The following is an 11,707-nucleotide window of genomic DNA, read 5'->3' as shown; positions in this document are numbered from 1 at the left end:
GAGTAACTACCGCTCTGAGTATAGGTCAGGTTCATCATGAAGATGTATCTTCCTTCTGTCACTGTAGCTGTTCCAGTCTGCTTGTCCTTTCTAGCGGGAATGTCTCATGACAATCTTTTTTAAATCATCAATTTCCAATGAAATACACACATGTCAAACCAAGGCTTCCAAAAAGCCGGCATAATATAGTGACTTTTCATATTGTGTAATTTTATCCTTTAGTAACTTCCCAAACACTGTCTTCTCTTGAAGATGGGTTCATAGCATCTATTCCATCAACTGTATTATTAACACCAAAAGTGTCTTTTGCTAATTCAAGGTCTGCCTCTTCCTGAAATTTCTTTAGTCGCAGTTTGTCTGCTAGTTGTTCTTGTGGTGTAAGCACTTTAGGTTCTTCTAACCTCTTTTTAATTTCTTCTAGCCTTTTCTTTTGTTGCCATTCTTTTTCTTTGATCTTCTCTGATATTTTTTAATTTTCTGAAACTTTTACTTCTGGCTTTTCTTCAGTTTCTTCTTTCTTTTCTTCATCATCATCATCCTAGTTATCCTTGACGTCTTCATCCCCCTCCTCGCCTTCCCAGCGGTCCCCGCTGGCGGTGCCGCCGCCCCCCACTTTACGCACCAGGTCCACCACAGAGAACGGGTCAGCGTCCCAGGAATCGGAGTCCCCAGCAGCTGCTGCCCTCATTATCTCAGCCTGGTGTGAGCGTGTGCAAGGGGGATGTAAGCCCCATTTTTGTTTTGATTTGCATTTCTCTAATGGCTAGTGACTGTGAACATTTAGTCACATGTTTGTTGGCTGCCGGGATCTCCTCCTTGGTGAAGTGTCTGTTCATGTCCTGTGCCCATTTTTTAATTGGGTTATTTGTCTTTTTCTTGTAGAGGTGTTGTTGTTGTTGTTAGGTGCCATTGAGTTAGTATCGACTCATAGTGACCCTATATGCACAGCAGATGACACACTGCCTGATCCTGGGCCAATCTCACTATTGTTGCCATGCTTGAGTCCATCAATGCTGCCACTTGGCCAATCCATCTCATTGGGGGTCTTCCTCTTTTTCTCTGACCCTCCACCTTACCAAACATGATATCCTTCTTCAATGACTGGTCCCTCCTGACAATATGCTTGAAGTATGAGAGACGAAGTTTGGCCATCTTGGCCTCCAAGGAGCACTCTGGCTGCACTTCTTCCAAAATGGATCTTTTGGCAACCCATGGCACTTTCAATATTCTCCTCCAACACCATACCTCAAAAGCATCAGTTCTTCTACGGTCTTCCTTATTCATGGTCCAGCATTCACATGCATATAGTTTCCTATATATTTTAGAAATGAGTCCCTTGTCTGATGTGCCGTTGTAAAAGATTTTTTCCCATTCTGTGGGTTCCCTTTTTACTTTTCTGGTGAAGTCTGTTGATGCACAAAAGTTTTTAATTTTTAGCATTTCCCAATCATCTATTTTGTCTACTTTGTTTGTGTAGTTTTCAAGATGTTTGGTAGTCTGTGTATTCCCTGAATTAGTGATAGTTGGGGCATTCTTGTGCATCTCCCCTCACTTCCTATCAGTTGGATGCTTCACTCTTAGCTTTAGGGCTTTAGATCATTTTTGCGTTTCATTCTGTTCTTCCTTATAAGAATCACTCACTCCCCAAAGCAAGAATCATTTTTTAAATCCTCAGTCATCTACTAGCACACAGTAGCCACTCAATATACATTATTTACTAAGTAATGACTGTAAGTACAGGCTATTTGACACGCATTCTTTGAAGCTCTCGAAAATTTTCTAATATCTCAAGAGATCGATTTTGTGTTTCCCTTTTCCTGTGTTTATTATTATTTTTTATTTAAATATTAGCATAAAAAAAGCTTACCTGAACCTTCACCCAATTCACAACAAAAACTTAAAAAAAACAAAAACAAAAACCAAAGCTCACCTGTCCAGGCCACCAACCATCAGAAGCTGTTTAAACTGTTGAGGACTCTGAGGGAGAGAATAAAACTTTCCAGGTTCCCTTGATGGTACCACAAACTCTTTTGCACCCTTTTAATGAAAAAGAGGTAGAGAGAGACAAAGGAGAAAAATTGTTTAAATAAAAACAAACAAAAATTTTTTAAAATTAAACTCGTTTTAGAAATCCATATTCAATAAATAGATATTCATATTCAATAAATAGATATCCAAGTTTAAGATGGTCAGTTCTTAGAAAATCAAAGTCATTAATGATTTATATCTATAAACCTCTCAAGAACACTCACGTAGAAGAAAAGGATTCGGACATAAAGCATTAATCTACATAATTTTCTCAACTTTATTTATTTATTTTTTTACTTTTTACTGTGAATTGAGTGAAGGTTTATAGACCAGATCATCAGTTTTGCATTCAATAAATCATATACTTTGTTTCATCTCAATGATTACAATCCCCTCCATGTAACAACAGTTATCCCGCTTCCTCCCTGTGTTCTAATTTCCATTCCACCCACCTTTGCATCCCTTCTCAACTTGTTGCTGTTGTTGTGAACTGCTGTCAAGTCGGTTCCGACCCATAGCGACCCTGTATAGGGTTTCCGAAGAGCAGGTATTGAGCTTGAACTGCCAACCTTGCAGTTCAAACGGCTTTGCAGTCTGGCGCATTAACCCACAGCACCACACCGGGACTTCTCAATTTAGTCCTAGGTAAATGTTGCCCTTGTGATTTTGAATGACTGACCAGTCCATGGTGAGCAGATCTTGCTAGTGTTATTGTCCCCCTTATATACCTATTTACTGCTCGGCTGAAAATTGGGCCACAAGGGTGAGTTCCCTTCCAGACCTGAAGGGTGGTTGAGGGCTACAGTCTCAGGTTCCTCCAGTCTCCTTCTGACCAGTAAACCGGTTTTTATTTTTAATTAAATAAATTTGAATTTTGTTCCACATTTTCTCCCACTCTCTCTGGAACCCTCTAATGTGATCCCTTTCAAGGTGATTGGTAGTAGTAGCCGGGCACCGTCTAGTTCTTCTGGTCTGAGGGTCGTGGAGAATCACCAATGTTCACATGTTCCACTAGTCCATTGGTCTAATTCATTCCAAGCCTCTTCAATTCTTATCACTCATTTCTTGTGAACATGGAGATACCAACAGCTGTCCCTTAGATGGCTGTTCATGAGCTTTCAAGATCCAAGATGATATTCACCTGAGCAGAATACAGACTATTTTCTTTGTGGACTATGTTATACCAGTTGACCATCAAGTCGCTGCCTTAAGATGTTTGACATTTAGAAAGTTTCCACCATGTTGCCCACTATATACTCTACCACATTCACAGTTGTGTTTGCAGGCAAAATAGATACTCACGTACAAAAATTCTTTTTCAAACTCATATTTTTTCTCTTAGGCATTCAGCCTATGTCACCATCCATGTACAGAACCATGCACAGAACACTGGTGTTCCAAGGTTGTGTACGTATCACTATTGACCTCTATCCCCTTTAGCCCATGCATACCTCCCTGTGTCTTCACCTATCTTCATCATTCTTTGCCACCCTCCTTCTTGTATATTGCCCTCTTCATCACCTGAGCTGGAGTCCTGTTGTGGCACTGTGGTTAATGCACTGGACTGCAAAGTCAGTTTGCACAGCAAGATCGGTGATTTATGTTCACTAGCCACTCCTCAGAAATCCTATATAAGGTTACTATGAGTCAGAATCGACTTGATGGCATTTAACAACAATATCACCCGAGCTAACATGTGTCTACCCTCTAGCCCAAGGGTAGGGAACCTTTTTTCTGCCAAACTTTGTAATATTATTCATGTGCCATACAGAAAATTATCAACTTAAAATTAGCCTGCTATATTTGGTCAAAGATTTAATTAACTCGCTCCTGGTGTGACACTGTAGGATCAGCACTCAACTGTGAACTACAAGGTCAGCAGTTCAAATCCACTAAGTGCTCCTTGGAAACCCTACACAGGGTCGCTATGAGTCAGAATCGACTGGACAGCACTTAACAACAACATGATGGCTGGAAGTGCGGCTATCTTGGCAGGACCAGACCAAATGATTTCTTGGACCTTACACTGCCAGCGGGCCAGATGTTTCCCACTCCTGCTCTAGCCAGTGAATTACTTTCTCCTCCCTCCCACCCCTGGTAACCATCAAAGATTGTTTCTGTTAGTATGGAAACCTTTTCTTAAGTTTTTACAATAACGGTCTCATGGAATATTTGTCCTTTTGTGATTGATTAATTTCACTCAGCATGTCCTTTAGGTTCATCCAAGTTATGAGGTGTTTTGCAGATTCATCGTTATTTTTTTAACATTGCATCGTATTCCATTCTGTGTACGTACTAAAGTTTGTTTATCCTTTCTTCCATTGATGGTCACTTAGGCTGGCTCTATCTTTTTGCTCATGAGAATGAACATCAGTGTGCAAAGATCTATTAGTGCCTTTTCTCTTATTTCTTGTGGATACATATCAAGTGGAGGGATTGCTGTGCCATAAGTTTTTTCTACTTGCAACTTTCTGAGCAAGTGCCATTTTCCAGAGTGGCTGACCCATTTTAGAGTCCTATCAGCACTGTAGGAGGGGCCCAGTCTGTCCACACCCTCACCAGCATTTGTTGTTATCTTTTAAAATTTCGCTGTTAATGCTGGTGTGAGATATTTCATTGCTGTTTTGATTTGCATCTCTCTAATGGCTAATGATCATGAATATTTCTTCATATGTTTGTTGGCTGCATGAATGTTTTTCATGTCCTGTGCCCATTTTTTAAAAATGTTTTATTGTATATTATGTGATAATTTACATGGGAGAGCATTAGTTTTACATTCATTCTATCGTATATCGTTTCATTGCCATGGTTACAATCCCCTTCATGCATCATCAACCAACCAAAGGGTATACCCTGCAAATCTGCCCGCCCCCCTCCCAGTCATCATCACACAGCCCCTCTCCCTCTCTGGATCTAAAGTCCCCAGCTGCTACATTTCTCCACGTCATCGTCTCTGCCTCCATCTCAAGCATCACTGCTTCTCTGGGTAGGGTCCCGTTCTTGGCTCTTCTCCGTTGATGGTCCTAGGGACCTCCGCTCCTAGACTGGAAAGTTAACCACTCCCCTCCTTGCTATAAAATGTTTACCTTTAAATTTTCAACCCTTACAATCAGTCCTGATAACAATTATTCACTATTGTATCACAAAAGACCTATATGCATTTCATTTCATCAGCCCTGCCTAGACAGATTGGATACTACTCACTGGAGATTCTACCTTCCTCCAAGCCCTCTGGATCTAGGTTCCCTCTTGAAAGCTTGTAAGCCAGTCACTTCTTGCCTTTGTAGCCCAACCATTTTGGGTAGCCAATGTGCAAGTTGCCTATCCCTGTCTACTGTGTGTGGAGGGGGTGGGAATGATTCTTGCTGTAAGGATTTGTTTCCTCTTTTGAGCTACTGCATCGATAGGTGTAGATCAAGTTCATCAAATTGTATCAGATTACGCTTTTTTTCCTCTTCTTTCTTCTTCTGGTTGAGCTCTGATCATCCAGTCATTGAAGCCAGGTCAAGTGGGAATTATCTGCAAGTGTGGGTGTCCTTGTGCAGATCCCCTCTCTGCTTATCATCTGGATGCTTCACTTTCCACTCTAGTCCTCTGTGGCTATGTCACTGACTCTGGGCCCAAGAGTCTCCAGGTCTAGCCACACTGCTGGCCGACCAGGTCTCCACCTGGGTTCACAGGAGTCTATTGATAATTGTAGGGCTTAGCTCACTGCTTCATTGCTGTTTTTCCCTCACTTCCCCTTATGGGTGATGAATGTGGTCACCAATCAAAGCATGTATTCCCATTGAGTCTTAGTCTTGGAAGGGGGTTTGCACTGAGGGGACCCGACCACTTGCCTTGATGTCTCCTGGGCAAGCAACTTGCTTGTTCTTATAGTAACAGTCGGTCTGCCTCTATTGTTTTGTATTTGTCCTGTAGGTCTTTCTTTCAAGAAGTATCTTCTGTTCTTCTAGCCACTCCAGGCTGGTCTGCTCATCCTTTCAAGTGGAAATTTCCCATCTCTGAAGATCTGGATGTGGTTCAGGCTTCCACCTATAGTCCTACGTAATGCAGAGGCTCCGCAGGAAGCCTCCTTCACTGGCTGTGCCCATTTTTTAATTGGGCTGGTTTTCTTTTCTTATAGAGATGTAGTTTTCTATAATTTTTTTTTATATTAGTTCCTTGTCTGATATGTCATTGCAAAAAATTTTTTTCCCAGTCTGTGTTGTTGCTGTTAGGTGCCATCGAGTCGGTACCGACTCATAGCAACCCTATGCACAACAGAACGAAATACTGCCCAGTCCTGGGCCAACCTCACAATTGTTGCCACACTTGAACCCATCAATGCTGCCACTTTGCCATCCATCTCGATAGGTGTCTTCCTCTTTTTCTCTGACCCTCCACCTATAGGATTCCTTTTTACTCTTTTGGTGAAATCTTTTGATGCACGTAGTTCCTAATGTTTAGGAGGTCCCAGTCAACTATTTGTCTTCTACTATTTGTGTGTTTTTTGGTAATATTTGCTAATTTTTTCAATTCTTAAGAAGAGCTGGCTAATGTAGACATCCTGAGAGTATGAGTTGAAGCCAATTTGCCTGCATGAATATGGGTGCAGTCATTTTGAAAATTTAACTATTCTGTTTGGCTAAAAGTAAACATTATCAAACACTGCCTAAAAGCATCTTATAAACCCCCATCCATTCCTGACCTTGTCATATATATGCTTTAACCATAGTTAGAATGTCGATGGTTACCTAGTCCGGTCCCTGTTAGTGTAGGTTCTGATGAGGACTAGCCATCTGATCAAATAAGCAATGGGAGACTTAATCATGTACTGCCTTGTGATGTGTTTATTGGGGCACCATGACTACTTTGTAACATAGTGAGACTGTTACAATGATAAGATTATATCCCACCTGTATGTTGTACTACTTAACAATGTTAAAACTAGTATAAATATTGCTTATAAATAAGAATCTTCAAATAACAAACCAGTCTTTTTGTTGGCAGCTGTGTTCCACTAGTTGTCTTCGGAATAATAAAGGCTCTTCTTTTTCTTTGTCTATCTGGAGTCTTTGTTAATTGAACTCAATTACTTCAGGGCATCAGATGATTCAAGCTTTAGGGTAAGGATCCTGAAGCAATAAAATAAAAAGTAGGCCAAGTAACTGGCCCAGTTTCATAACTAAAAGGGTATTATTTGTGTGTGCCGTTGAGTCAGTTCTGACTCATAACAACCTTGTATAAGGTTTCTGAGGAATATCTGGTGAGCTTGAGCTGCCTACCTTGCAGTTCAAACCAACGTTGTAGTCAGCGCATTAACCCACAGTGCCACACAAGGACTCAGGATATTATTAGTAGACCAATTTAAGGAATATACATACCCCTGGAGTCTTCTTGAACAACGTTGGTGTTTCAATATCTACAAACCCTAAAAAGACAGAAATATCAGCGTTTAGTAGATAAGAATTTGGAATCTGTCAAGTAACAGTGTCTAGAGTTCACTTTTCTCTCTGTTTGTTGTACTGTGGTGACTTATATGTCGCTGAGATTCTGGAAGCTATACCACTGGCATTTTAAATACTAGCAGGGTCACCGATGATAAACAGGTTTCAGAGGAGTTTTCAAACTGAGACAGACGAGGAAGGAGAGGTAAACTACTTCTGAATGGTTACCCACTGAAACCTTATGAATAACAGTGAAACACTGTTAGATATAGTGGTGGGAGATGAAAACATTCTGACTAGAGGCAGCAGAACATTGTCAGACATGGTGCCAGCAGATGAGCCCCTCAGGTTGGAAGGCACTCAAACTGTGACTGGGGAAGAGCTGCCTCCTCAGAGTAGAGTTAATTGAGATGACACGAATGAATGGAGTAAAGCCTTCAGGATCTTCATTTTCTAATGGGCACAACTCAAAATGAAGAGAAGCAGCTCCAAATATCCACTAATAACTGGAATGTGGAGTGTATAAAGCATGAATCAAGGAAAATGGGAAGTCATCAAAAAATAAATTAAACATAAAGATCGATATCCTAGGCATTAGTGAACTGAAATGGACTGCTATTGGCCATTTTGAATTAGACAATCATATGGTTTTCTATACCAGGGATGACAAACTGAAGAAGAATGACATTGCATTCATCATCAAAAAGAACATTTCCAGTTCTATCTTGAAATACAATGATGTCTGTGATAGGATAATACCCATACACCTACAAGGAAGACTAGTTAATAACACTATTATTCAAATTTATGCATCAACCACTAAAGCTAGTGATGATGAAATGAAAGAATTTTACCGACTTCTTCAGACTGAAATTGCTCAAACATGTAATAAAGATTCATTGACAATTACTGATGATTGGAATGTGAAGGTTGGAAACAAAGAATAATAATCAGTAGTTGGAAAATATAGGCTTGGTGATAAAAATGATGTTAGAGATTGCATGATAGAATTTTGCAAGCCTAATGACTTATTCATTGCAAACATTTTTTAAACATAAAAAATCACATGGACCTCACCAGATGGAATACAAAGGAATAAAACTGACTACATCTATGGGAAGAAAGAGTTCCATATCATCATCCAAAACAAGGCAAGGGACAAACTGTGGAACAGACTATCAATTGCTCACATGCAAGTACAGGCTGAAGCTGATGAAAATTACAAGTCCATGAGAGTCAAAATATGAACTTTAACATATTCCACCTGAATTTACAGATCATCTTGAATTAGACACTAAAGATCAAAGACCAGAATTATTGTGGGATGTCATCAAGAACATCATACAGGAAGAAATAAAGATGTCATTAAAAAGACAGGGAAAAAAAAAAGACCAAAATGGATATCAGGAGAGACTCTGAAACTGGCTCTCCAGCACAAAGAAGCCAAAGTGAATGGAAGAAATGAAGAAATGTAAGAGCTGAGAAAATTTCAAAAGACAGCTCAAGAAGGCAAATTCAAGTATTATAATGAACTGTGCAAAGACCTGGAGTTAGAACACCAAAAGAAGGAACACACTTAGCATTTCTCAAGCTCAAATAACTGAAGAAAAAAATTCAAGCCTCGACTTACAATATTGAAGGATTCTATGGGCAAAATAAGGAGCTCTGGTAGCATAGTGGTTACAAGTTGGGTTGTTAATCTCAAGGTCAGAAGTTGAAAACTATCAGCGGTTAAGCGGGAACAAGATGAGGCTTTCTGCTCCCATAGAGATTTACAGCCTCAGAAACCCTGTGCCGGGTGGCTATGAGTTGGAACTGACTCCATGGCACACCACCACCACCATGGGCAAAATACTGAATGAAACAGAAAGCATCAGAAGAAGATGGAAGGGATATACAAGTCACTGTAACAAAAAGAAGTGATATTCAATTATTTCAAGAAGTAGCATATGCTCAAGAACTGAAGGAAGAAGTCCAAATTATACTAAAAGCACTAGCAAAAAACAAAGCTCTAGGAATTGATGGAATACAAATTGAAATCTTTCAACAAACTGATGAAGCATGGGAGGTGCTTGCTCAGTTATGTAAAGAAACTTGGAACACCACTACCTGGCCAACCAATTGGAAGAGATGCATATTTCTGCCTATTTCAAAGAGAGGTGACCCAACAGAATGTGGAAATCATCGAGTAATATCATTAATACCACATGCAAATAAAAATTTCCTAAAGATAAATAAAAATGGCTGCAACAGTACATCGACAGCAAACTGCCAGAAATTCAAGTCAGATTCAGAAGAGAACATGAAATTAAGGATATTATTGCTGATGTCAGATGAATCTTGGCTGAAAGCAAAGACTATCAAAAATAAGTTTACTTGTGCGTTATTGACTATACAAAAGATTTCAACTTTCTATGAAACATGACAAGCAATGGATAACATTGCGAAGGATGGGTATTTCAGAATACTTGATTGTGCTCATGATGAATCTGTACGAAAATCAAGAGGCAGTCTTTAGAACAGAACAAGTGGTTTAAAATCAGGAAAAGTGTGTACCAGGTTGTATTCTTTTACCATACTTATTCAATCTGTGTGTTGAGTAAGGAATCTAAGAAGCTGGATAATATGAAGAAGAATGGAGACTCATTAACAACCTGTGATATGCAGATGATATAAATTTGCTTTTTGGACATGAAAAGGACTTAAAATATTTACTTACGAAGATCAGACTACAGCCTACAGTATGGATTGGACTTTAGTGTAAAGAAAACAAAAATGCTCACAACTGTAAATAACATAGTGATAAATGGAGAAAAGATTGAAGTCAAAGACACTCACAGAAGCAATAGTCAAACAATCAAAGAATGAATTGCATTAGGTAAATCTGCTACACAAGACCTCTTTAAAATGCTCAAGAGCAAAGATGTCAGTTTGAGGACTAAGGTGTGCCTGCCAAAAGTCATGATATTTTCAATAGTATCACATGCATGTGAAAGTTGGACAGTGAATAAGGAAGACTGTAGAAGAATTGATGCATTTGAGTTATGGTGTTGGAGAAGACTACTGAAAGAACCATGGACTGCCAAAAAAACACATAAATATGTGTTGGAAGAAGTATAGCCAAAATGCTCCTTATATGTAGGAGGGCAAAACTTTGTCTCGCATATTTTGGACATGTTATCAAGAGACACCAATCCCTGGAGAGGGGCATTATACTTGTTAAAGTGGAAGGTCAGTGAAACAGAGGAAGACCTCTAACAAGATGGATTGGCACAGGGAGAGTACCAATGGGCTCAAACTAATAGCATTTGTGAGGTTGGCCCAGTAGCAGGAGGTGTTTCGTTCTGTTGTGCATAGGGTCTGTATAAGTTGGAACTGACCCAATGAAACCTAACAACTAGCCTAATAAAGTTCAACAAATCTGAGTCTACCCTTTAATTAGGAATTTTTGTTAAAATAAATTACCATGTGAAGGATCTTTCCCCTGATCAACAGAATGGCATTGCAACTACCCCCAGGTGACACTGAATGGGGTCCTGCTTGAGCTTCAGATCTCCCTGGCAGCTTGGGTCTTTGTTACACCTGGAGACCCTCCCCTAGGAAATTCCAGGTTTCAGGAAAATCTCCATACCCCTGCCCAAATCTCCATATCTCCGCCCATTGTAAACTCACCAGACTGTACCCAGACCACATGGCCTATAAATACCCCAGTCTGGAAGAGAACAGATGGGCTCTTGATCTCCTTTGGTGATGTAAGAATACCCCCTCCCAGGTTTACTCTCAATAAACCTGCCTGCTGTTTAAGCCAAGACTCTCTCCTTCATCTCTTTCTTTCTTTTCCTTACAATGTCTATTGGTGTTGATTTTTAAAAGTTCAATTAGCTGAAGATTTTTCTGAAAATACTATTTTGTTCATAATGTTAACACTTACGATATGGATTAATGTGAATACTCATTGATGTCGTGAAACAAAAATACCAGGAAAAAATAGGACTTATTGCTGTGTGTAGTTTAGCCCACATATTTCTGAGCTACCAAGAAATGATGTATAGGTATGATAAAGAATTAAGGAAACTTAGAGAAAATAACCAAAATGTTGTCCTATTTTCAACAATGAAAGGAAATAACTATGTAACATAATGTAACAGGCACTATAGGAGCTCTGGTAGTGTAGTGGTTATGAATCGGGCTGCTAACCTCAAGGTCAGCAGTTCGAAACTACCAGCTGTTCCATGGGAGAAAGATGAGGC

At 39.7% G+C, this 11,707-nt stretch overlaps 1 protein-coding gene and 1 pseudogene across 1 annotated transcript in view; both read right to left on the bottom strand.

Annotated features, from left to right (window-relative positions):
• Nucleotides 1-688, bottom strand: part of LOC102813444 — a 1,715-nt pseudogene extending 1,027 nt beyond the window's left edge.
• Nucleotides 1-11,707, bottom strand: part of DARS2 (aspartyl-tRNA synthetase 2, mitochondrial) — a 71,525-nt gene that overhangs the window by 42,615 nt on the left and 17,203 nt on the right. The window contains exons 7-8 of the mRNA XM_006867056.1: nucleotides 7,395-7,441; nucleotides 1,931-2,037 (exon numbers count right to left, since the gene is read on the bottom strand). Of these exons, the coding sequence (XP_006867118.1) occupies nucleotides 1,931-2,037; nucleotides 7,395-7,441 (154 nt within the window). The remainder of the gene's footprint in view (nucleotides 1-1,930; nucleotides 2,038-7,394; nucleotides 7,442-11,707) is intronic.

Source organism: Chrysochloris asiatica, unplaced genomic scaffold, assembly GCF_000296735.1.
Source record: "Chrysochloris asiatica unplaced genomic scaffold, ChrAsi1.0 scaffold00100, whole genome shotgun sequence".
In the NCBI taxonomy this organism is placed as follows: Eukaryota; Metazoa; Chordata; class Mammalia; order Afrosoricida; family Chrysochloridae; genus Chrysochloris; species Chrysochloris asiatica.
This window is presented reverse-complemented; position numbering and strand designations above follow the sequence as displayed.